The sequence below is a fragment of the Alosa alosa genome, chromosome 9, assembly GCF_017589495.1.
Source record: "Alosa alosa isolate M-15738 ecotype Scorff River chromosome 9, AALO_Geno_1.1, whole genome shotgun sequence".
In the NCBI taxonomy this organism is placed as follows: domain Eukaryota; kingdom Metazoa; phylum Chordata; class Actinopteri; order Clupeiformes; family Clupeidae; genus Alosa; species Alosa alosa.
In genome coordinates, this window is record NC_063197.1 from 23,947,120 (window position 1) to 23,974,141 (window position 27,022).

The following is a 27,022-nucleotide window of genomic DNA, read 5'->3' on the forward strand; positions in this document are numbered from 1 at the left end:
CTTCAGCGACTAATTTTAGAATTCTACCTCTTCAATGTTGCCATGTCTTCTGTTGATTACTGGACAAAGAATAGACTTGCAGACTATACCCCACTGCAAGATGGGTCCCTAGATAGCTGAGGTGCATTCAAATTCGTAAACATAGGCGAAAGTTTGCGAATGTTTCCAAACAGTTTCCCGTTTGCCTTGAGTTTTCGGCGACCGTTTGCGAACAATCGCAGACAGTCTGAGAAGGTAGTTCTCCGCGAACATACAGTGGAACTGGACATGAGTTTGACAAAGGCAACAATGCAATTACCGTTAACACCAAATCGTTCATATTTAACTGTTCAAAGAAAACATGTTTACCACGAACGTGCGCCACTGTTTGCCAAATTTGAACGCACCTCTGGTGAACCTAATATAACGCAACTTTTGAAAGGTTTTACAAACAAGGACACCACTGTGTAAATCTTAGATTTAGCTTTGCATCTTTAACCTAGACTCTGTGCCACCAACGTTTCTTTGCTCATGGTTTATCAATGTTATAAAGTGCTTTCCCCAATAATTGAGCCAGTAAGTGGACCTCAACAGGTGAGATATACCACTTTACCAATATTGCACTGAAGGAAACCTTGACTTACAAAGCATTTTTTGACAAGTCCGCTATGTTAACTAATGACAAACACAAGATATGACACTCCTTTAATACAGTGAGAAGTTATATTACTGTCTGAATGGACTGAGTTCTTCATTCTTCTTTATGATTAAAGCACACATCAGATCTGATTTTGATTCATTTGGGCTATTAGGCATTGCGGTTAATACACGGGTGCGGTTAATACATGTTTGTTTTTTTTTAGCATCAACACTGCCCTGCACTTTACACACAATGCGGCTAATACACCGGAAATTACTATACTGTCTGAAAGGGATGAGATTTTTGGAAAGAAGTTCTCATTTTTCTCATTTTAGCCACTTATCGGCTTATAGACTGCCACTGGAATGTGACATGGGTAACTTTCAGCAGTGAGAGTAATTTCCTGAAAAAAATAGATTGGTGTCTAGGTCTTGCCATTTCATTTCCATTTTAAGAACACCAACACAGGCGAGCCCACGTGTATTTATCTTCCCACTCTTATCTTTGTACTGATCTGAGATGTTGACCATGAAGCTGACCATGGATTGCACATCTGCAAGTAAATACTTCAACACTGGACAGGATATGCTGTAGTTACAGGGGAGTCAAACTCATATTAGGCGGTGGGCCGGATTTGTTGGAATGAGACCTCTTGGGGGCCATCATTCTCATGGTCATTATCATTTTTCTGCATGTTTGATGATATACTTCTTTACTAAGTATAAGTATATATACTCTTTTGATCCTGTGAATTTGGTCTTTGCATTTATCCCAATCCGTGAATTAGTGAAACACACACAGCACACAGTGTACACACAATGAGGTGAAGCACACACTAATCCCGGCACAGTGAGCTGCCTGCATCAACAGCGGCGCTCGGGGAGCAGTGAGGGGTTAGGTGCCTTGCTCAAGGGCACTTCAGCCTACTGGTCGGGGTTCGAACCGGCAACCCTCCGGTTACAGGTCCGAAGTGCTAACCAGTAGGCCACGGCTGAGCGTTCCTACTGGTCGGGGTTCAAACCGGCAACCCTCCGGTTACAGGTCCGAAGTGCTAACCAGTAGGCCACGGCTGCCCCCAATACCTTCTTATGAGCAAACAAGTACACATCATGTACAGCCGCCATATACTGCTCTTTCTCTCTTGAAATACCCTACTTCCATGTCAGGTTTTTCGGCCTCTTCCTCCCTGAGGATGGTTTGTAGTGCTAGGTTTAAGCAAATCAAACCAGCTAATAGGCTTACTGAAATAAAACCAGGTATGGTATCATCACATCACACCATACCTAGGTATGGTGAAGGGTATGTGATGATGTGAGGCTTTTTTAATTCCAAATACCAAGGGAACTTTATCAGGATGCATAGTATCCTGGATCCATGAAATAACTGGCCTTAAAAAATAAAAATCTGCCTGCCTCTATGGGAATTTAACATAGGGGTTGATATATGTATGCCTCCTGTATGGGAAATGACCCCCGGGACTCGAACCCCAGGTCCCCATGGGCATGTGAAACGAATGTGGTACGGGTGCTGTAACCTGTTGTGCCAAAGCGCCCCCAGTGTAGAGTGAATTTTAAATTAATTTCCGTAGCATTTCTTTCTACGATATTCATAATCACAGTCAAGAACTATCCGACAGTGATCACTGCAACCACACCTTCCTTCACCATACAAAAGTACTTCAACTGTGGCAAATAGGACTGTAAACACATATTTGTGTCCTGAATTGTTAACAGGACGTTTAATACAGATGTGTACTGAATGTAGTCTTTAACAGTAATCAACAGTAGGCTTTTTTGTGTGTGGACCATGTTTCATATACTGTAAGTGGCGCACCATTACAGTTTAGTCAATTAACGTCAAAAAATATTTGACACCTTTTCAAAATACTATTCCCATTGGCATTCAGCAATATCGTCAGTGAATTTCAGGCTTGCGGTATAGCCTGGGAAAACACAGACGAACTTCCGGCAAATTTGGGATTTGCTCTGCAGGTCAATTCAAGCCCATTTCCAATGTTCCAAAATCCAAGCACCAATCACAACCGTTGAGGCGGGATTTAGACGATGATGATAGATTGAAGCAGTTTTTGTAAATATAAAAGATGGCTGGTGCTGAGGAACAGCGCTCATTTGAAGCTGCCTTCCCATACTGCTTCCTTATGTTGGAATGTGCGAAAATGTACAAAAATTGAAGGGATAGCTATGTGATATCTGCAACAGTGCTAAGCTACTGAAAACTGTTTGATATTCTGTTAATTTATCCAGTAGGCCTAGCTTAGGGTGGACCGATGATACAGTATAGCCTACAGAAAAGACTTAATTCTGAATTGATGTGCTATAATGCTGACTTGTTAAATGTATGCCAACAATGGTTTATTAAAACAACATGACAGTAATTTATTTCATCAGTCATAACGTTCATTCATCCAGGCCATCACAGATTACAAAACTACTTACTCCCCTGTCGACACCTCCCTGCCTGATGAGCTGAACCACTTCTATGGCCGCTTTGATAGGGACAACAATGAGGTGGCCATCAAGGCTGTGGTCTCTGCAGATCACCAGCCACTCACACTCTCCACCACCGACGTGTGTGCGGCACTGAGCAGGACTAATGCATGTAAGGTTGATGGTCCTGATGGTATTCCCGGACTCGGACTCAGGGCCTGTGCTGTGCAGCTGGCTGAGGTTTGGACTGACATATTTAATCTGTCACTAGCCCAGGCAGCTGTCCCCATGTGCTTTAAAACCACCTCCATCGTGCCGGTGCCAAAACACTCCATTGCAAAAAGCCTTAATGACTTCCGTCCAGTTGCACTCACCCCCATCATCATGAAGTGCTTCGAGAGGCTGGTCCTGGTCCATCTCAAGACCTGCTTACCACTCTCACTGGACCCCTTCCAATTCGCCTACTGTCAGAACAGGAGCACAGAGGATGCCATCTTTACGGCACTTCACTGTGCCCTCTCCCACCTTGACAATAGCAACACCTATGTGAGAATGCTGTTCATTGACTTTAGTTCAGCATTCAATACCATCATCCCCTCCAAACTGGTTACCAAACTCAGTGAACTGGGCATCAATGCCTCTCTCTGTAACTGGATTCTGGACTTCCTAACCAACAGACCTCAGTCTGTTAGGTTATATAATTACACCTCCTCAACCATCACCATGAACACCAGTGTACCACAGGGATGTGTGCTGAGCCCTCTCCTTTACTCCCTCTTCACCCACGACTGCACACCTGTACATGGCTCTAACACCTTTGTCAAGTTTGCAGATGACACTACGGTGATTGGTCTCATCAGCAACAACGATGAGACGGCCTACAGGGAGGAGGCCCAGCACCTAACATTGTGGTGCATTGACAACAACCTGGCTCTCAACACCAAGAAGACCAAAGAGCTCATTGTGGACTTCAGGAAGTCTAAAGCTAGACTTCCTGAACACACCCATTCTCATCAACGGGACTGAAGTGGAGCATGTCACCAGCTTCAAGTTTCTGGGTGTACACATCTTGGACCATTATCACCTCTTCCCTGATCAAGAAGGCTCACCAGCATCTCTTCTTTCTGAAGAGACTAAAGAAAGTCCACCTGTCTCCTCAGATCCTGGTGAACTTCTACCGCTGCACCATCGAGAGCATCCTCACCAACTGCTCTGCCTTTGACCAAAAAGCACTGCAGAGGGTGGTGAAAACTGCCCAAAGCATCATCGATTCCTCACTCCCCTCCATCGAGGCCAACCAGGGCAAGCGATGCTTGCGTAAGGCGCGCAGCATCATCAAAGACTGTTCACCCCAACCACAGACTGTTCACCCCACTCCCCTCGGGGAGGCATTGCAGGTCCCTCCGCACCCGAACCAGCAGGTTCAGAGGAAGCTTCTTTCCTGCGGCTGTCACCTACTGAACTCTAGCTCTGCACCCTGGTGTCAACCAACCATCTAAGCCCCCCACCAACTCCTGCCCGATGCCTCCTTGCCTGTGCCTGTTAAGGTGTCCATGACTTGCCAACCTTGACAGGGACAACAAGGAGGCGGCCCCCCCCCCCCGGGACATTTGCACTACCCTATCCCATCCATAGTGTTCTATCTATTTATGTACACTTACATATAGCCATTTTCTACTACTCTTCATACTATTCATCCTGCACATACACTTATTCTTACTACTCTTATAATGTTACTGTTTCTGCACTACATTGGTACTGTTACCACACTGCACATAGCTGTACATTCTGTACATACCTGTCTTTATTTTTCATACTGAATATCCACATTTTTCTGTTTTCTTATTTTATATTCTGTTAATACACTGCATATATCTATATTATTATTACTACTATTATAACGTTACTGCTACTACATTGCACATATCTGTACATGTTGTTCATACATTGTTCATATTACATGGGGCATATTTATTCTGCTCTTAAGGTAACTGCCAATACACTGCACATATTTATATTTAATTTATACTACTCTAAACCACCTTCTGTAAATCAACTGTATACTACTGTCTACACTGCACTATATTTATTGTCCTGTCTATGCACCACCTGCCTATACGTTGTATATCACATTGCACTTTTCTGATTTTTTTGCACTTCTGGTTAGACGCAAAACTGCATTTTGTTGTCTTTGTATTGTACTCTGCACAATGACAATAAAGTTGAATCTAATCTAATCTAATTTCTGCGATATCTGGTCATCTTCTTTATCATTAACTACACCAGTTTTACAATTACAGCACCAATTATACTGAATACAGAACAATCACATTACTACTGGTTCATCAATCATACTGAAGATGAAAGAAAACTGACAAGTGTGGGTGGCAGTTGTTAGCAGCAGCTTAACTGAAAGTAGCAGCACCACATGCAGAAGCCAGAAGAACACGTCATCTGTGATCTGAAAGCGGTGCTATGTAATGCAGCCTTTTGGGTCTAATCTCTAATACAATAGAAAACTAATGCCTCTGGCAATAATAGCTTGGTTTGAAAGTTTGAAAGGTAAGAACAGGAAATGATCAACTGTCAAAATTGCATGCCTACTGATTTCCTTCAAAGGAGAGGCACTCCTGAGGCATGCAGACAACTCACAATTAAAAGAGAATTTCCTCTTATACACTAACATTTTTTAACATAACCTTTTATTTCAGATAATCTACACTGTAATTAGTGGTATCCATCACAGGAGTGGTCCACAGAGCAAGTGAAACAGGGCACAGAGTAAGTGAAAATGGGCACTACCATTAATTTGACAAGCTTGACTGACACTGAATGAGAACCATGAAAACTTCCTTGAGGCAGACCAGGATACAATTATATGCTGAGCAACCACTGAACATGCCCAGTGTGAAAGCAAACAAAACTGTACCTGGGCCTTTTAATTTGGGACTGGTAGAGGTGAAGGGGTCATTGCTTGTGAAGTGGCATGCCTGCTGACAAAGGCAAACACAGTCAAACGGTCATAACACAGAAATATGGACCCTTTCAAGAGAGTTCCATTATCAGCATCATAGTTGGCCCCACAAGACTTCCTTTTTAACATTCCATATGTTATCTTAATGCAGAGGAAGTAGATTGGGGCCCAAATAGAACGTTCAAGCATTGTTTTTGTTTTTATTGATGAAAGGGTCTATACAGTTCAGCAATCACAAACATGTCAACAACTGCAATACTGCACCACAACAAGGGGCACAGAGTACAAAGTTCATTAGTACCTTTGTTGGAAGCGTGGCACTTTTGCTGAAAGGATCAGAGGCACCAAAAGGATCCACCTTAGCTGGCTTCTTAAAGAAGTCCTCCGATGTAGTCTTGAAGGGATCACTCTCTTTGAAAGGGTCTCCTCCAAAAGGATCTAAGTGGAAAGAGATGACATTTTAGTTTTTAGTTGTTTTTTTTTTTTTTTAGATTTTAGTGTTTTATTTGATTTCTCTTTCATAGAGAATGATATCACAATTCTAAACAAGAGATCAAACAAATGCAAATGACTCATGTGACCATTTATCAACAAACCTCACATAAAGGCCCATGGTATTTCTACTTCAAAAGGGATAGCATGTTCAACATATCAATGACATCACCTCGACATGGAATTATCCACTTTGCTTATGTGTTTTTTTTTTGTTTTCTAATGTTGATTATCAGTTATTTATACTCATATTATACAGTTTGGGGAACCGAAATCTCCAATATTACAAAGAGGGAAGTTGATGGACAATGTTACTGAACCTTGCAGCATCAGGTCATCTGCAGTGCATGTCAGAGGAAAGCGCACTCATGCTGAAGAAGCGGAAAACTGCATTCCACCTCGGGCTGAGCAAGAGATATTTCTGAATAATTGTGCATAAATACCTGTGGTGGTGGGTGGCTGCTTTGCAAAGGGATCATTCTGGAAAGGGTCTCCTATGAGAGGGCGGCCAGAAAAAGCATGGGAGAGTAGGTATCAGTAGCCATGCCAGAGGACAAAGGGAAAGCCGAATTCCAAGAGAACCAAAACCATTTGGGGGAAATAGATATTCATATCTCTACATTTTGTATTGAAGGGGCCTGTTGCCAAGTGGTTATAGAATCCAAGTCAACTCATGCAAGTATGGGAAGGGGGGGGGGGCTCAAACAAACACACACAGGACAGCAGTCAGTAAGGCTGAGGTCTACAAACACACAGACAGTCACGTCCCTGGATGCCTCTTATGATTTTTGCAGATACAAGGAGAAAGATGAAGAGGCACAAGGGAAATTTAGCGGAGGGAGAGACAGAATGGGAAGAGGAAGAGAGAGGGAGGAATAGAGATCGGAGAGCGCAGCACCTTTGAAAGGATCTGTTTTGAAGGGGTCCTCTGAGTGGAAGGGGTCTGTGTGCATCTCCTGGGGGTTGCTATTGAACACAGATGTCTTCACCTTGAAAGGGTCCTCCTACAAAAACGAGGCAAGGCCATTTGTTAAGTCTGGGCTGAAAACCCAGTTTATTTACATTCATCTGATACAATTTGCCTTCCAGGAATGCATTACCAGAAACAGTTTCAGCTTCATTCCGAACTGTTCATTCAGTCTGCCAAAAATACCTCCAGCTGACAAACAACGTCTACGTTCAAAAACAAAAATATTTTGGTGGGAAATTATTCCAATAATGGGCCACTTCAGTTGATGTAGAGCGGCGCAAGTCTGAGGAAACTGTGGCAGGAATGTCCGTCTGAATCAGAACACCAACCAGCGAGCCCCTCGGGTTAGATTTCAGTTTAATAACGTGCAGGCAATTTTCATTCTCCTGCAATTTGCAGTTCTCAGTCTGAGTGGGCCCATTAGACTCAGCTGGTCCAAATGAAAAGGCCGCTCAATAAGAAACAGTCTCCGCCGATCTCTATGGGTGTCGGGTGTCTAAACCCCCCCCCCAAACACACACACACCATCCTAGTCCAAGCCCTGAACGTGGCTTCAACATGCCAGGCAGCCCTCGCTACTCGCCATGAAAACGTGGCGTGTTGCGTTTCATTAAAGCGGCGCTCTCATTTCAATAAGAACCCTGACCCTAATCCCAGCTCCCTGCCATGACACAACTCTGCCGTGAAATGAACCAAGTGCACGAACGACTGGAGCGTGGAATCCTCTGGAAATGCACCGGTAATAAAGACTGAAATAATAAAAGCACAAGCAGATTAAGTAACCCTGCCTCAGTCCCAATGAGCCTAATGAACCGCACGTTATGTGTTAGTTGTACAAGATAGGCAGGAAGAGAACGGAAAGATCAAAATCCCCATAGTAATTGCCTGCAAGGGTGACCAAGAGCCCCTTAAAAATGGAGCAAATTAAATGAAGGAAATAATACCTGCACTGGAAAATGTTTTACATAAATATCCTGATAATCTTCTCACTTTATGCAGCAATCTCAGCAGCTGGGACCAATTTACCTCACAGGTGAATTTCATGGTATTTTCACAAGAGGCTCAGGACATGACATGCAATGTGTTCACAACTTCTGGAGTTCATTAGTATACGCATATACCCACAACTTTTGGTTTTGACATTTTCATTCTAACCATGTGAATCTTGTCCAAAACAGTCAGCAAACATATGCAACCAAATCCAATCTCTCCACATCCGCGTTCCTAATCTTTGTTGTGTTTAGATAAACTCAAAAGATAATGCACAAGACTTGCACAAAGATACAGAACAGAGCCAACATTGAGCTTTAGAAATTAGAATCAATGGTAGCATACGTCATGTAATAAGTTGTGAGTTCACAGCATATAAACATGAAAACAAGTCAGGCGTGATGACAGGCGTGATGCTTATTCTTGGCATCACACTGCTATGCTTCGCTTTCAGTGCCCTCTTGTCCTTCCTCCACCCGCTATTCTGCGGATGCAATGTGCAGCAAGCACAGAGGTCACCCCAGGGCCAAGTAGCATCCTGCACAACCCTGAACTACCCTGTTCAAGGTCACAAGGAGATTCAACTTACCATGGCACCGAAGCCACCGTTCTCCTTCTCGGGGAAGCCTTCGCTCATGTCTGCCAGGTTGGTCATGCTACCTCCGTGGGTGCCGTTCAGGGTGCTGTTGTACTGCTCGATGCTCTTGGTCATCTCCTGTTGATTGTCTTGTATCTGGGAGAGCTTGCTGCGAGCCTAAACAACAAAAGTTGCATATAACACAGTCTACATCAATCCGGAGCCGCCCAGGTTGAATTAGCAATGACCTTCCTTAGCAGACAGGAGTCTTAAGTCTGCCTGAAACCCGCAAGTCATGACTGCAACAGTTTTTTGCAATGCCGCAAAGTTGTTGTTGAATACATATGAAACATGATGCATATACATGTCTTTTGCTAATGAGCATATTCATTACTATACACTGTCCCTTTTAAATAAATACAAACAAACAAACATCAAACTCCTATTATCTACACTGAATTTAAAAGGACACATCTTTCGAAAATGAAAAATACTTAAAAAAAAATAAAGAAAAGACTGGAAAGAAAATGCATAATATGTGTTTACTACGGTCATATCTATGTATTCATAATTTACTATTACAACTAGCAAAACCTCTAAAAGATCATCAAGAGTTCAGCTTCTCTCCTTAAATGTATCAAATAGAATGGCTTCTCAGGTGATACAAGAGGCTTTTTCAGCACTACCCCCAAGTGAGTGAAGGCTGATGAAATTACTTCACAGCAAAGCCGTCTGCCCGTTTGACCTTAATGATCAAGTGTGCCATATCATAACAGAGTTCTACAGGGCTCAATGCTCCACAAACATCAACCTCAAACCATTGCTGGATCTCTTTACTTTCAAATCTAAAGAGAGTTTTTTTGTATGAAAGGGTCAAATGACTTGAAACTAGGACTGACTGTGTGAAAGCACTACAGTGTGACAGGTAACAGGCTGTCAAACCCCTTCACACTTCACGGGTCTTCCTGTGTTAGAATCATATGAGACGGCTGTCATAGAAAACAGGTGAAAGTTCCAAGGTGTGGGTCTGCTGAGGACCCGTTTCATGATGAAGCCACAGCCAGCCTTCCACTAGGTATTCCATCTCACTTAAGAGAGTGCATAGTCATCTTGCAAAGGGCGTGTGTGCATGTGTGAGTTGGGTTCTGCTTGGTTCAAAAAACGTCTCTCACTTGTGCAAAAAAGCGTGCATGCAGTGCAGAAGCACATTTTCTGATGGTCTAATTCAGAAACTGACAGTGGGTACCCACCCAAGGAACAGGAAGGGTGTGGAACACTCGAACGTGAGAAAGTTTGATAGGCGAATGCAGTCTCATAATAACACACTATCTGCCTTCAGCATGCTGATAATGATGAGTAAAAGACAGATAAGAAAAACACAATGTTTCAAAACTGTAATAGTGGGTGTCCAGTTCCAATAAATAGCAATAGCATCCTCTTCAACATCTGTGAAGGTCAATATGACAGAGAAAATTACCAAATTGCTCATGCATGAAGGTGCAGGTTGTAATAGAGGCCATGTCCCATTTTCTGGTCCTGACTGACACCTTATCAGCTGGATTTACAGCTTTTCAATGTGAATTCTGACCATCCAAATGCTTCATATTTGCATAAAATTGCACACTAATTGTATTCACTTCACTTTTTTCTGCTGTAAGTGCATGTTGCGTGTGATTTCAGTATGCTACTGAGAACTTGAATTTCCCCTTGGGGATCAATAAAGTATCTATCTATCTATCTATCTATCTATCTACAGTATCTATCACTTAAAGGTGATATTTTCACTCCGGCACACCTTCAGTTGCACAGTGCAGCTCATGTACAGTTTTTGTACACAAAGACTGCATAAGAGAGGAATTTGGCTAAATGTGTAATACACATTAAATGGGCAACCACATTAAAAATCACTGACAAGGATAAGTTCTGTCTAATTCACCATTGACTGATTTAGCATTATGAATTTCCCACAGCCAGGTCAGGGCATAATAAACATACTAAACAAGAGAGCATTGTGCTTATTGTGCTCTTGAATACAAACAAACAGAACTTAATTTTGCCTTCAGCTGCATGAGCATTTCCACAAAAAAATGAAAAGCCTTTCACCACATATGTTGTGTTTACCATAATGGTTTGAGGGAGCAGGTATGTCAGCTTATGCGGTCAATGTGTGAACACACACTTCCAGAAAAGTGATAACCAAGTAAAGCATGCATCAGTGTACTTAACCAAACTTGATCAGAAGGGATAATACTGCATGCTGTTATGGCGCCCCCTATTGGGACCATTCAATTAATTATAGTGATCTCTCCTCAACCATTCATAACGGACAGGTCGATGAGAGATTCATAATGCAAAGCAAATCTCAATTGTTACACTTAACCAGCACGAATGCTAGTCTTCCGCCAGAGATCGATCGTTTAGGGTCAAGCACGGCAGGGTTCTGCTCCTGGGTGCAGCTCACCTGGTTGATCTCGTCCTGCGTGGCCTTGAGGGACTTGATTATGGTCTCCAGCTGCAGCTTGCCGGCCTGGAGGCTCTGCTCCAGCTGGCTCTCCTCCTGCTGCAGACGGCCCAGCTCCGCTTTGGCCCGGTCCAGCTCCTCCTCCTGACTCTGCAGGTCCGACTCCTGGGAGTGGATCTGAGTCTGCAGAGAGGAGATCTACCGCCCCATAGGGGGAGATGATGGAGACACAGCAGAGCAGAGGCACGGATGTCAGAGAGATGAGAGAGAGGAAGAGAATAGAGTTGTAAAGAAAGAATTGAAAGGAGAACACAGAGGAGAAGCGAACGAGGTGGAGATTAACAATAAAATAGGACCTGGGTCAGAATTAGCCTCTTGACGTTTAAGGTCTTTATTGATAACACAGTTGGGATATTAAGTTAGCATCCTGGATATTAGATGCGCTCATAAATACACAGATGCACATGCTACATAATCATTTCATTACTAAGTGAATCAAATCAATCCTAAAGTTTTTTTGTTAGTCATCCAAAGCTTGAAAACCAACTAGAAACATCACAGTGTTGGACACGTTAAGGTAACGGCAGCCATTACGCCAAGCTGCCAGCCTCACCATCTGAGACTCCTCCTGGCACTTCTGTCGCACGTCATTGAGCATGTCTTCCAGCTTGGCCTTCTGCTGGTCCATCTCCTCCAGACGGTCCTGAGCGTCCTGCTTCTGGGCCTCCAGCTCCTGCAGGCTGCACGTCTCGCGGTCCAGGTCGTTCTGCATCTCCTGGGACACATACACATACACACACACACACACACACACACACACACACACACACACACACACACACACACACACACACACACACATATGTAATGCAAACACACTCATGGGCAACTTCAATCAATACAAACAAAAGTACTTAAAAGTATTCTTCAACACTCTAGTTCCAACATTCTCCAAAATTCTGGTCTCTGATCACTAAATTCTGGTCTCTGATCACTAAATCATAAACAATCGCTGTAATCATCAATCACAATTACTATAAGGTGGGGATCATATTGGCCAGCGGCAAGCGGCAGGTTCCTATTTTTCTCTATGGTTCAGCAGCGGAACGGTGGCAACGCTAGCGTAACGCTAGCATTGAACAAGCTGAGCGTTGAACTAGGTTCAACTTTCAAAGCGTAACGCGAGCGTATTCAATTGACAAACCGTTTGTGTCGCTTAGGAACGAGATAAAACTTATTATGGTCTGAGCGTTGCGTTACGCTTGCCGCTGCCACTTGCCGCTGCCACTTGCCGCTGGCTGATGTGATCCCCGCCTAAGAACTACATAACTCAGGTAACAGTCTAGGCCTGTTTTGTGTGTAGAAGGAATGCAGTGTTCTCACCTGAACCTCAGTGGTCTTATGCCTGATGGCCTCCTCTGTCTCCCTGATCTCCTGCTCCAGAGTGTACTTCTCTCTGAGAAAAATAAAGGCAGCAAGAGCAATTCATTCTGCTTCCAACACTTGCACAATCATAGTCTCCCATTCTTGCCTCCTCCACACACAAAACCAAACCAAACCAAACCAAAAAGAAGAGACAGAAACAGAATGAAAACAGAAGCCAAACAGAAAAGTGTGACGTCCATAGTAAAGGGATTACCTGAGCGTCTCCCAGTGTGTAAAAGCAAGTGTGCTGATGCAGCATGAGGAGTAAGTGGTGAAGACAAAATATTGATAAAATACACACGATCAAGGAGCGCCACAGAGGACCGCAGAGGTCAGATGGGGGAGACGGAGAGAGAGAGGGGGGCTTGAGGAGAAAAACCAACAAAAGGAGACCACCAACAAAAACCTCATCCACCACCAAAATCTCTTCTGTTCCCTGTCTCTTCCTAGCTGGGAAGGAATATGTGAAAAATCATGAAGATTGGGCACTTCTGGATACGTTTTTGATTTTTGGCAGGGTGTTAGGTATAGGCCTAAGGTTTTAAAAAATCCATGGATACAAGTTGGGGTGGCCCACCTAGTGGCAGTTATCCATAAAATCCAAAATGGCCCCCGCCGAAAAGAGAAAAGGTTATATCTCAGCTTCCTTTAGTCTTAAATTGTTGTATAATGTATTTTCTCTACTTTGTTTGATACAAGGAATCCAATTTTGAACTGTTCTTCCCTGGATTCAATTCCCCCTGACCCATCATGCCTTATTCCAGCATGGAAAGTGTGCCCTGCACGCTGCAGCTTTTGTCTGGAAGCAGTCCCACTCTAGCCTCGTGAGACCATCCTGATCTTGCGAATTTCAGATTTTCACTCGCAGATCAGTCTGGCATCTCTCCGATAAAGAAAATTTGGAGCAGTTCGCCCAACGAACGTCCAATCAGCGTTGGTTTTTAGGCGGGTTTAGGCGTTACGCAACGAGAAGCTAGCGTTCAATCTAAACAACATGGCGACTTCCACTGATGAGATGAGCTGAAGTTTTATCCGAATATATTTTAGTATTCCTGGGGAAGCTAGGAGTCTCTGCAATGTAGCTGGGAGGAATGAAGGACACAGACATCCTCCACGGCCAATTCAAGTTAGTGTTTGGTAGCACTGAATCTTAGTTACTTAACGAGAAGGAATATGCTTTCTTCAGACGTGTAGCCTACCATGAAAACTTGGTGGGGGATTGTCGTTGATGAGGTTCATGTCACATACAAATAGTAAGTTTAAAAATGTTAACGTTAGCTACTTATCTAACTTGTATGTTAAAAGATGGCATTAGAAGAATGCTTCGTTTATCTGATTGGTTGATTTGGACCGACCAACATAGGTGGTGATAGACAGATGCTTTATCCAATCAGCTAACCAGTATTTTCGCCCCTTTTCCAAATGTTCTCCAACGGAAAGTTCCCAGATGGATATGCAGAGCAAATATGAAGCAATCCATCTGGCGGAGTCAGGTTAGTCCCTCTCCAAAACTCCAGAGATTCCAGACCCCAGTGAGTGGGGTTGGGAATGGAATGACAGAACCAAAGTCTGGGTGCCATATTGGACAGTTCTGGAAGATGCCAGCAAGGGATGCTCACTCCTCCTCAACTGTGGCTGTGTGGTTGCCTGTATGGGCAACTGTAAGTGCCACTGAGCTGGACTTTGCTGTACCACATTGTGTGAGGGAGGCTGTAATAATGAAGAGTGAAACCAAAATTCTTTGAATAATACATGATGTTTAAGTATTTAAAGAGTGCAGTGTATTTTTTTTGTGTTATTTGACTAAAATGTAATATTGATCCTTAACATAGTGAAAAGCCTAATATAACTTTTCACTGTGGCATAGTTCTGAAATTGTGCTTATTTAAGGCCTCAACAATGGTCCTTTTTTTAAGTATATTTTTTGGGCTTATTGCCTTTATTTGTATAGGACAGTGAAGAGTGAGACAGGAAGTGGAGGAGAGAGATGGGGTGGGACCGGGACATGACCGCAGGTCGGATTCGAACCTGGGTCCCTGTGTGCACTTGGACCCGTATATGGTATGAGCGCTGTAGCCTGTTGTGCCACAGCGCCCCCCCCACAACATGTGATTTTTGACACTATAGTGATAGTGACCTGTCCAATCAACAAAGAAAAGCATACCTTAGAGGTAAAAATATGGGTCTAGGGACCTGAGTATTTCAATGTGACTTTTTCAGATATTGACAGTTTATGAGCTAAATATGGCAATAATACTACATGGAAATGGACTTAAAATAAGCAGAACATATAAAAATTGGATTACTTGTATCAAACAAAGTAGAGAAAATACCTTATACAACAATTTAAGACTAAAGGAAGCTGAGCTATAACCTTTTCTCTTTTCGGCGGGGGCCATTTTGGATTTTATGGATAACTGCGACTAGGGGGGCCACTCAACTTGTATCCATGGATTTTTGAAAACCTTAAGCCTATACCTAACACCCTGCCAAAAATCTAAAACTTTTCCAGAAGTGCCCAATTTTCATGAATTGCATCCTAGCTATCCTTGGAGGTGTGCATTTTATCACCAGCACTCTACAAGGCAACTGTTTTGAAAGGAGCACACTCACTTTGGGCCAAAATAAGCAAACTCAAAACAAAAACACACACAGAGACAGCAACAGGAGGAGGCATCTGAACACATAAGAATGGATACGCTTCTGTTTTCTGAAAATGGGTGACCTCATATGCTCATATCAAAATAACAATATAAGTGAATATACATATTATATACTAGTCTTTACATCTGATACTGCATGTGACATGGGCGGAAAAGTATTTTCTGGTCAATCTCTGCACATCAGGAAAACAGAGGGAACTATACAATTGAAACTTGAGTGCCCTCTAGTGTGTGAAAATAAGAGTAGTGTGTATGAAGCAGAGACAAAAAAGAAATGTGTTTATGTCATCAATAACTTGAAAATAAACAAAAAACCTTAAAAACAAAATTGTGCTATGCATGCACTAATTTCATGTAAGTGAGTGCAATGTATTTATGTTCTGAAAATATATATAAAGTAAGTCTGTTACAACCATATCCTTACATGGTAAAATTGCCAAGTGTCCAAGGTAGAAATTTTACAAAAGGACATGGCATCACCACAAAATAGTGGTGTATATTAAATAATACTCTGAAACCAAACCTGCTGTGTTTACAAATGAAAGTGTGAAAGTGAAAGACGTACCTTTGTAGTTGGGCAATCTCCTGACTGATATCGTCCAGCTCTTTGATGCCTGTGAATTCACCTGACCCTACCGAGCTGGAGCTGTCCTGTGAATGGGAAGAGAAAGAGGAAGAGAAAGAGGATGAGGATGAGGATGAGGAGGACGAGGAAGACACTGAGACCAGAGACAGGAGCAGCACCGCCCAACACCAGGACCCAGGACATACACCACCCAAAAAAGGAGAGAGAAAAAATAGACAAAAAATAGAGAAGGGGTGGGTGGGGGTAACACACACGGGTGCCAGCAGCACACAGGAGGAGGGAGATGCACACAGTGCACACAGGGCTGCAGTCTTCATCCCCCACTACACCATACACCGGGAGGGCAGGAGAGCACACAGCCAAGGGTCACAGAGTGCCCACTCTGGCTTTTGGCACAAATGCTTTTCAGAAAAAAAACAACAAGGGGGCCTCAGCTAATGAGCCACAAAAAGCATTTGTTGGTTGGTTGGTTTGTTTTCAGTTGTCATTTACATACCCATAACTTGAACATTATTGCCTGATAACAGTGACACAACCCAGCGCATCAGCAGCAGTAAAATTAAAATAGAGAAGAGAGAGGGTTTCTCTTAAGATTGCGTTCCACTCGCGCTGTTTAGATCTCACTGGCCTAACACTCAGATGAAAGATGAGTGGAATTTCAAAACAGTGAACACATTCCATATTCCATGGCTGAAAGTGAGCTTACTTCAAAATATTTATCAGCAGACTACAAAAGAGGCAAATGCATTTTAAAATGATAACCTTAAAATAAATCTTATCACATTAGGCAATATGGTAAAAAATGAAAGAAAAAAAAGGTGGGTCTAGCTGATGACATCAACAAAGTGACAGCCCACACAAACAAGATTAATTGACTTACACGCCGCATCTCTGACAGGGCAGCCATTTCAGATCCCACCGGTGTCATGTATCCAGAAAGACTCTGCAGGGAAATGGAGAGATGGCATTTTGCAGAAAAGAGAACATAAAATAAGCACAGAAGGTCTTTCTGGGAAGTGAAATGGCTGGAAGGACAGGTGAGCCCAGTCTGCTATTTACAACAAGAAACTAAAACAAACAAAACATTTACTTCCTTTTCAAAAGCTACACAATGCCCAGCTGTTCACCTGATTCAGATTTGAACCGTCAAAAAGCTTAACAGAGCTGCCTGGTTCTATGGCACACACCGGTACAGGAGTGCCTCGCTCCGACGGTGGAATCATCTCAGCGCTGAGAGCTTGAGGAGGGTCAACGCCCTTACTGACTTTCTGTTGGATGAAGTGCATGGCCAAGGCAAACTGCTCGCGGGTCAACTTCCCCATCTGCCGAGTGTCTGCTAAAGCCCTGTGGACAGAAACACAGACTTCAAGTAACCTGCTGTTCTCATGTTTCCAAGTTCGCTAATTGAGCCATGGTGGTGGCCACAGAAATGTGTTTGTTCTTCTCAAAAGAGCAATCCTGAATGCTGGACGAGTCAAGTAAACAAGCGCACAGAAGAAGGAACTACACTGAAATCAGTTTCTGCAAAGTGCAGTTTTTTTCTGGTTTTCTGTTACTTTAGCACTTTGAAAAAAAGGGTAACACTTTATTTTAATGTGTCGCTGTTACAGTGTACCTACCTAATTAGGTACAGTGGTACAACCTGTGTAACAACATGTACTATCAGGTACTATCATTGTACTTGCATTATGTATTTGTGGGTACCTACATATAGTTGTTACATTGTAATACTGAGTGCTTTTACAAAACTTTGCCAATTTGCCTAAATTTTCATCAGAGGCAAAGAGCTGACCGGAGACCTGCTGGATGGGGTAAATCTGGTCATGATAGATTTGATATACAAAGCATTCTTAGCTCCAGTCAAGGCCTCATTGTCTTCAGTACATGTAACAGCTGTGCTGCTACAACCTTGTTACTCTTTGATACAGTGGAATAAACCTATTAAGTGTACCAGTTAATTACTTACATGTACATATGACATGTATGTTATGTCTTCGATGTCTTGGAACAGGTCTACTAATTCACTACATACATGTAGTACATATATCAACTGTGTTGGTACACACTTATTGCTCTTTGATACAGTGGCATAAACCCAATAAAATGAAGTGTACCAGTTAAGTACTTACAATTACATATTACATGTATGTTGTGTCATTGGTGTCTTGGAACATGTCTGCCATTACCCTACATACTGTAGTACATGTATCAACTGTGTTGGTACACATTTATTACTCTTTTGATACAGTGGAATAAACCCATTAAAATAAAGTGTACCAGTTAAGTACTTACATCTACATATATACATCCTGTCAATGATGTTATGCATCCTGTAATTGATGTGTTGAAATGTGTCTGCCGTTACACCACAGAGTACATGTGAATTAGTAGACCTGTTCCAAGACAAGACCTGTTCCAGTTTATTCCACTGTATCAAAGAGTAACAAGGTTGTAGTCAGCACAGCTGTTACATGTACACTGAAGACAATGAGGCCTTGACTGAAGCTAAGCATGCTTTGTATATCAAATCTATCATGACCCGATTTACCCCATCCAGCAGGTCTCAGGTCAGCTCTTTGCCTCTGATGAAAATTTAGGCAAATTGGCAAAGTTTTGTAAAACCACTCAGTATTACAATGTAACAACTATATGTAGGTACCCACAAATACATAATGCAAGTACAATGATAGTACCTGATAGTCCATGTTGTTACACAGGTTGTACCACTGTACCTAATTAGGTAAGTACACTGTAACAGCGACACATTAAAATAAAGTGTTACCAAAAAAAGATTGATTACAGCCTGCTCCCATTCTAGTGTATACTCAGAACAAGTATACAAAAGGGTCGTGAAACAGAAAGGGATTTAACAAGGAGCCCTCCCACATCAAGCCTGTGGTATTCAGTGAGTGTTCATGGGTGAACATCTCTCAACATCACTCACTTCTCTAACTACCTGGTGTGGGTTAGTTATTGGGCTTACTGAACATGTTGAAGGAGTCATTTGTGAGAGGACACTGACTGGCTGTAATTCTTCCACATGCACAAACCATAAACATGAGTTAATCCAAGCCTATCACAGATGGCTAGCTGTGTTACTAAATGTACAGAGGCCATTTTAATGGCAGATGAATTAAGAAACATTAGTTTTCCACGCACATTTTCCAGTTTATTGTGATACTACACTTGACCTTAACAATAACCTACAAACATTTACTCTATAACCTGATAGTAAACTTGAAATAGAAGTAAAAATTATATCACCACCTATATAGCAGCCCATTATCTCTTATGAAAATGCAGTCTCACCATATATGTGCCAGAATGTTCTGAGGGAGTCCTGACTGCATGAAGATGTCTTTGACCTCCAGGCCACTCACAAACCCGTCAAGGTCACCGTCAGTTTTCAGGAAGATGTCGTCGTAGCGGCCTCTGTCTGTGGTCGGGACCACCCAGTTCAATGAGTGCTGTTTGCAACAACAACATTGCACAATCAGAAAACGTGCACTAGGCAACTAGGCAGGGACACCAGGCAACGTTTTCGTGTTAATTAATCATCTTCGTAAGTTGGTATATGGTTAAATGACTCATTACAATGAAGAATAAAGACTCTCTTGCCCGCCCCTACTGCCTGTAAGAAGAATATCCCACTTGCAAGTTCGGTGTATCCTACCCGCCGACCGAAGCAGGATCAGTTTACATCCTGCATACAGCACTGAGGCAGGCTAACGAAACTCTAGCGATTGTTGCAAACGTGTGTATAATGGCAGAGCAAGTGAAGAAGCAGCGAAAACCCTTGACGGAAGATGCAAAGAAAAGGAAAAGAGCTTCAGACCGAGCAAGGGGGAGTTTCGTAGAGAAAAAGCATCAAGCTTGCCTGGTGTCCCTTTAAGGAAGATAGATGGACACCTTACAACCACAACAGAGGATGAGATATGAGTTTGGTGGAATAATCCAGAGATACAGAGAAAAACAATACCACATTCCAGCATTGAGTATTTACTACATGATCTGATCTTCAAATTTGACAAAATTTCACAAATTACATAAAAAACAGGGCAAACCAATGAGTTGCCTGTTGCAAACATGCTCTAGAGTACCTGTGAGGACTTGAGAGAGTGCTTGGGGGAGAGGCTGCCCGCACTGTTGAGTGAGTTCATGCTTCCGTGGGAGGGCGTGGATCGCAGGCTGTCTTTGGGCGGTGGGGGGCTGGCGGGTAGCCCGGGTACGGTTCCGGGCAGAGAGCTGACCGACTTCTTCCTCTTAGAGGGGGGGATGAGGGTGGAGGGCAGGACCGAGGGCACAGGCTCCTTCTCAAGGGCTCGGTACACTAGGTGCATGGCCTACCAAACAGAGAACACAAGACACTTACACAAGGACGTCTTATTCATGAAAACATTTTATTATTTACACCAGGGGTGTTAAACATAAGGCTCAGGGGCCACATACGACCCCCCCATATGTTTTGGGTTGGAAAGGAATAAAGTAGATATACACAGCCAGTTGTCATGGACTATGTGTAATAAGCTATATCTGTATGATATGATCAATTAAATAAACCTAGCATGATGCAGAAAAGGAAAAATATTACATGAAGTTGGCATAGCCATATACTATATATCTATAAAAAACAGAAAAACTGACATGGAAGGTAGGGTATTTCAAGAAAGACAGAGCAGTATATGTCTCATTTCAACAAATCCGGCCCGCTGCCTAATATGAGTTTGACACCCCTGATTTAGTCATTCAGTCATTCAGGAATGGCTTCTAGAGATGATAGCAATGTCATTATGGCTTGAAGGTGGACATGTCAAGAAAAGTTGATCACTGTAAGTCAAATGTTGAATATGCTGCATATTTGTAAATCTTACCACTGCAAATTCCTCTCTGTCCAGGTGTCCATCTTTATCAATGTCACTTAGGTCCCAAACCTTGATTAATAATAAGATGACATATGTTTTTTAGTAACATATATTTTTCATTGTCTGGAATGATAACATTATATCACAAAACATATCAAATATATCAGCATACAATGCTCTAAAGTATAATTCTGTACCTTTCCCAGCACGTCCAGAGGTAGTTTTGAGTTCATAAGAACAGGCTTTACTTTCTCTCCAGAAAGGAGTCCATTTACTGGCGCGAGGCTTTCAAATATGCCATCAAACTTACTCTTTTCTTCGGGCTATAGATGAAAAACAAAAAGAATCAGTGAGGGGGTTCTGCAGGGAGGCCAGAACACTAACACTAGCCAACTGTTATGCACACATCATTTCGTACAAATAAAGTTACTCACCCTCACTATCCAATGGCTCTCACTTGAACTTGGAACTGTAGTGAGTGATGGACTGCTTGTGTCCTTCTGCCAAAGAATAAATGCATAATACAGAAATACAACATAAGTGTCCATACTAGTTTATTCATTATTTGTTATATACATTAAAATGTAGCAAATAAAATAGCTTTAAAAAGCTTAAACTGTTTACCATGTTGTAATGTAATATATATCAGCTATATCAATTGACCACAGTGCTAGCAGGTGATGACACAAATAGTATATTTTCTAGCCTTCAACAGTCTTGAGAAATTACGCATAGAATTACTCACAAATTTAGGAGGAGGGACTGTGAGGTTGAAACTTGTCAGACTGACTTCTTGGCCGCTCTGTGCACATGCTACCAACCGCAAAGCAACATAAAATCCCTGCACAAGAAATAAATGTTTAGCCACACAGCAACAACAGAAATGAAAAAATATATATATATTAATAATAGATTTCTTTTTTCCTACCTGTTTGTCTAAGAATCCTTTCCCATCTGGATCAGCTAAATCCCAGATCTGGGAACAGATTTAGTAAGTCAACCTTTTGTACTTTTGGCAGATAAAAATATATGCAAAGTATACACACACACACACACACACACACACACACACACACACAGAGCAGGGGTTTTTAAATCCGGAATTCCAGGGGTCCCTCTTATGAATCCTGATCTTTAGTTCTTTCCAGAACTGTTCAATTGGATTTAAGTCAGGGCCTTGATTTCCTTTCTCTGAAACTAATTGAGTTTCCTTTGCTGTATGCTTTGGATCGTTGTCCTGCTGGAAGGTCTACCCACGTCTCATCCTCATCATCCTGGTGAATGGCAAGATTCTCCCGGAAAAAAATGACTCCATTCATCATTCTTTCAACTGTATGAAGTGAGATGACAAACAGCCCCACACCATGATGCCTCCACCTCCAAACCTCACTGTTGGTATGGTATTTTTAGGGTGATGTACAGTGCCATTTCTCCTCCAAACATGGTGTGTAGTATGACATCCAAAAATTTCAATTTTGCTCTCTCCTGACCAGACTACATTCTCTCAGTATTTCATAGGCTTGTCCAAATGTTGTGTAGCAAACTTTAAACGAGCTTCGACGTGTTTTTCTTCAGCAATGGCGTTGTGTGGGGTGCGCGTGCATAGAGGCCATGGAGGTGGAGTGCATTACCTATGATTTTCTCTGTAACAATTGTATCTGCTGCCTCCAAGTTTTTCTGGAGCTTTCTCCAAGTGGTCCTTGGGCTTCTCTTCTGACTATTCTTCTGACTCCCTGGTCAGAAATCTTGGGAGGAGATCCTGTGCATTGCCGGTTGATGATGCAGTGATGTTCCTTCCACTTGCAAATAATGGCCCCAATGCTGCCTACTGGAAGATTCTGATGTTTTTAAATGCATGTGTAACCAGTTCCAGATATGTTTTGCAACAATAAGGTTGCGAAGGTCTTGGGATCATGAAATATTTCTTCTATGACACCTGTGACATCAACATGTGCTAACCCAGCTTATATTAAATTCCACAGATAGGAGGGATAATTACTCTTATTCTCTCACATAACTCTACTTATGGACTTTAATGGTTGGATTTTTATGTGTGTGGGTAACCTGAGTTAATACTAATGTCTGGTGAAAATTTCATGCAAATAACCTCCCTGGAAGTATACTTACTGAAAACAAATGTTGGCGCGTTCAATACTTATTTCCCCTGCTGTGTGTATATTATATATATATATATATATATATATATATATATATATATATATATATATATATATATATATATATATATATATATAAAACACACACACACACACACACACACACACACACACACACAGTTACATTAACTACAGAGTGATGTATTATCCCCACGATCCGTTCAGTACCCACCTTTCCCAGCGTCATGTCCGGAAGCCCAGACTTCTTCAGGAACAGGGCTGCTTCTGTAGGCCCTACCCTCCCTGTATTACCTGGGTCAACCTGGAAGAGAGAAACATTTCTTTAACCGTGTTGACATCTCCATGTCTAATTTCAAGTCTTTATCTACCATCGTGAGCACCTAACAAGGTGTGCATTTACCATCATCAAACAAAGACATCTCCATGTTTCCCAAAAAAATCTTTAGACTAGATTAGATAAAAATCAGCACAATCGTGTTTTTTACATTGACAAGATAGTTAGCATAAAGGTTCTATGTACATTGCATTGTTTTACTTGTGTACATGTACAACCCCAAAACAGAAAAAGTTGGGACATTGTGTAAAATGCAAATAAAAACAGAATGTCATAATATGCAAGTCTTGTAAACCCATATTTAGCAACAAAAAGGACATAGACAACATATCAAATGTTGAAAATGAAAATGTGGACTATTTCATGGAAAGTATATGTTCATTTTGAATTTGATGCCAGCAACATGTTTCAAAAAAAGTTGGGACGGGAGCATGTTTACCACTGTGCTGCTTCACCTCTTCATTTAACACAATATTGTAAATGTTTAGGAACTGAGGAGACCATTCGCTACAGTTTTGATAATGAAATAGGATTTAGGATTTCAGTTGCTCAACAGTATGGTGTATTCTTAGTCATGCTTTCCATTCCATTATGCACCTAATTTGACAAATCTGGACTGCAGACAGGCCATCTTAGCACCTGGACTCTTCCTCTATGGAGAAATACTATTTAAATATGTGCAGAATTCATTTTGGCATTGTTTTCCTGAAGTATTCAAGGTCGTCCCTGGAAAAGACATTGCCTGGATGGCAGTATATGTTGCTCATAACCTGAATACATCATTCAGAATTGATTGTGCTTTGCCAAATGTGCAAGATGCCCATGCTGTAGGCATTAATGCTCCTTCATACCGTCATAGATGTTGGGTTTCAAACTGATCCCTAAGACAAGTTGGATAGGTTGGATACTTGGATAGGCCCTCTCCTCTTTAGCCCAGATGAGACCATGATTTCCAAAAAGAATGGCAAACTTTGATTGGTCTAACCACAGGACCTTTTTCCACGTTACCTCAGTCCATTTTAAACAAGCTCAGGCCCAGATAAGAGGGTGGTATTTTCTGTATCATGTCTCAATACAATTTTAGCTGTTACAGTTTTGCCTGCAGTTTTTGAATTGAGTATCAAACTGGGCACATTGACAATGGTTATCAGAGGTTTTCCTGAGCCCATACAATGACAGGTCTGGAAACAGGTCTGGTGTTGATGCAGTGCCATCTGAGGTCCAAAAGACCACGGCCATCCAATTTGTTTTTCAGTTATTTCCCTTATTTGCAAAGATTTCTCTGGATTCTCTGAATGTTTTAATATATTATGTCCTGTAGATGATGAACTCCCTAAATACGTCACAATTTCATGTTAAGAAGCATTAAAATGACATTGTTTCATCATTTGTGCACACAGGTTTACTCAGAGTGATGCACTTCTAAGAGACCTTGCCTCTCTGGGATGCTCATCTTCATACCCAATCGTGTTCCCAGTTCCCTAATTAGTTGTGAAACATTCTTCCTTTTGTTTTCCTTATCATTACACAACTTTTCGAGCATTTTGTTACCCCTGTCACAACTTTTTTTGAAACATGTTGCTGGTATCAAATTCAAAATGAACATATATTTTCATGAAATAGTCAAATTTGTAATTTTCAACATTTCATATGTTGTCTGTGTCCTTTTTGGAACTAAATATGAGTTTGAGAGATTTGCATATTATTACATTCTGTTTTTATTCACATTTAACGTCCCAACTTTTTCTGTTTTGGGGTTGTACATGGTCAGTATTGTCAGAGTGACAGATGTTGATGCTAGAGTTGTGCATGTTGCTGATCATAAACTTTTACTTATTGGTATTTGTTGGTGCCCTCATCAAGGGTTTGCATTTTGTTGTGATATGTTGCTGATCGGATCATAAATGGCCAAAGCAACAAAGAGGAGTGACCCAAGAATTTTTTGGTATTTGTTGGTAGAAAACCCCATGAGTGTGGAGGGAAGTGGGTCTGGGACACCAAACACCACTGTTAAAGGAAATCTCTGGCGATTTTTTACATAGATCTCCGTTTCTCGAGGTCATCGTATACTGTCGATACGAAATAAAACAAAACAAATTGGTGCTACATAGCTCGAGTTGCTGCAGCCAACAGCTATAGCAGCCAGGCAGCTACAGAGCTACACTCTGGGGCTACACTCTGTTTTACACATGTCTTGTGTAAATCTGAAATTCTAAATCTGAATTTACACCTCATGAATATGCACTTGAGGGTTTTTGTTCCAGTTGCACAGATGCATACATCATTAACATTTCAAAAATCCATTGGCACATATGATATATTGCTACTGCTATTGCATAATATACATTATGCTGCTTTCCTTATGCTAAAGCTTCTCAGGAAAGTATCTGCTAAAAGATTTGACAGGAGTATTAATTCCCTTTTATCATCTCAGCATTTCAAAACAGCATGTAGTTTCTGTCATTAGACAGATCACAGTCACAATGAAAAATATTTTTTTGACATTTTTGAGTTCCTAATCCACATGCCACATGTCAACATTATATTCCCAGAAAACAAAAAGACAACAATAGTGTTTACATGTAGAAAGTTAATATCACTTTACCTGTCTATAAAGGTTTTCATATACTGGGTTCCCACTCGACAACTGTGGAGGGAAAACGCTGGTTAGAATGTCACTGGCCCATCTACATGCATATCATGTTTTAACAACTCTGTCATTCATGCTTTGCCTAGCTTAATGTCCAGTGTAAACAAAATATGTTCAACAGATGGTTATACACCTGTAAGTACTAACTTAACCGAGCGATGTTCAGCTGCAAAATATATTACTACCAAAGACTGTATACACAATCTATGATTACTACAATAGCTATAGCTAACTTAACGTTATCCAGCTGAAGGTGGTAAAAAAAATGCCATCCTGGCAAAGGCACGGCTAGGCAGCTAGCTAACATTACTCCCATCTTATCGCAATGTTAACCTGTTAATGTTGAATTATATTTTACTACAACAGGCAGTGACAGTGTTAATTTTGATAAGAAAGAATAATGTCACAGTATTGACAATTTGGCTAGCGACCTGGTTATCTTTGACGTCTCATACCGTGTGAAAATAACATTAAAGCTGACCAACTGCGTTATTTAATTTCACACGGGATGTGATTTAACGCTAACTGGTTAGAGGGCTAACGTCAACAGCAACTGTGATGTTGAACTAGTTTTAACAGTATATGATGTACAATAAGATAAAAAATTAAAAGAATAGTATAACTATAATTAACCGAGATAGATACAAAGGTAATGTTAAACGTACATTTATTAAACGAATGTTAATACCATGTAACATCCATAGCTAACTAGGGAGGTTATGGGATTTGATATTGCTAGCTAGCTAGGACTGTAATGTTCGCATGCTAGAAGCTAGTTGGTTGGTGACTAAACTCTATGCTTGCATAAATACAAATCATATGCAACTAGCAATG

At 41.6% G+C, this 27,022-nt stretch overlaps 1 protein-coding gene across 13 annotated transcripts in view; it reads right to left on the bottom strand.

The window, feature by feature from the left end:
- The window catches only part of eps15l1a (epidermal growth factor receptor pathway substrate 15-like 1a), a 45,256-nt gene that overhangs the window by 17,563 nt on the left and 671 nt on the right, over positions 1-27,022 (bottom strand). For 7 of the 13 annotated variants that reach the window (XM_048252199.1, XM_048252198.1, XM_048252192.1 and 4 more), the window contains exons 2-21: positions 26,144-26,185; positions 23,416-23,505; positions 21,995-22,042; positions 21,812-21,907; positions 21,501-21,566; positions 21,264-21,389; positions 21,076-21,135; positions 20,305-20,547; positions 19,514-19,671; positions 17,332-17,548; positions 17,085-17,147; positions 16,184-16,269; positions 12,914-12,986; positions 12,144-12,305; positions 11,531-11,728; positions 9,082-9,246; positions 7,431-7,536; positions 6,976-7,026; positions 6,342-6,478; positions 5,996-6,059 (exon numbers count right to left, since the gene is read on the bottom strand). In XM_048252199.1, the coding sequence (XP_048108156.1) occupies positions 5,996-6,059; positions 6,342-6,478; positions 6,976-7,026; positions 7,431-7,536; positions 9,082-9,246; positions 11,531-11,728; positions 12,144-12,305; positions 12,914-12,986; positions 16,184-16,269; positions 17,085-17,147; positions 17,332-17,548; positions 19,514-19,671; positions 20,305-20,547; positions 21,076-21,135; positions 21,264-21,389; positions 21,501-21,566; positions 21,812-21,907; positions 21,995-22,042; positions 23,416-23,505; positions 26,144-26,185 (2,251 nt within the window). The remainder of the gene's footprint in view (positions 1-5,995; positions 6,060-6,341; positions 6,479-6,975; positions 7,027-7,430; positions 7,537-9,081; positions 9,247-11,530; positions 11,729-12,143; positions 12,306-12,913; positions 12,987-16,183; positions 16,270-17,084; positions 17,148-17,331; positions 17,549-19,513; positions 19,672-20,304; positions 20,548-21,075; positions 21,136-21,263; positions 21,390-21,500; positions 21,567-21,811; positions 21,908-21,994; positions 22,043-23,415; positions 23,506-26,143; positions 26,186-27,022) is intronic. The other 6 variants (XM_048252190.1, XM_048252201.1, XM_048252194.1 and 3 more) reach the window with 6 other exon arrangements.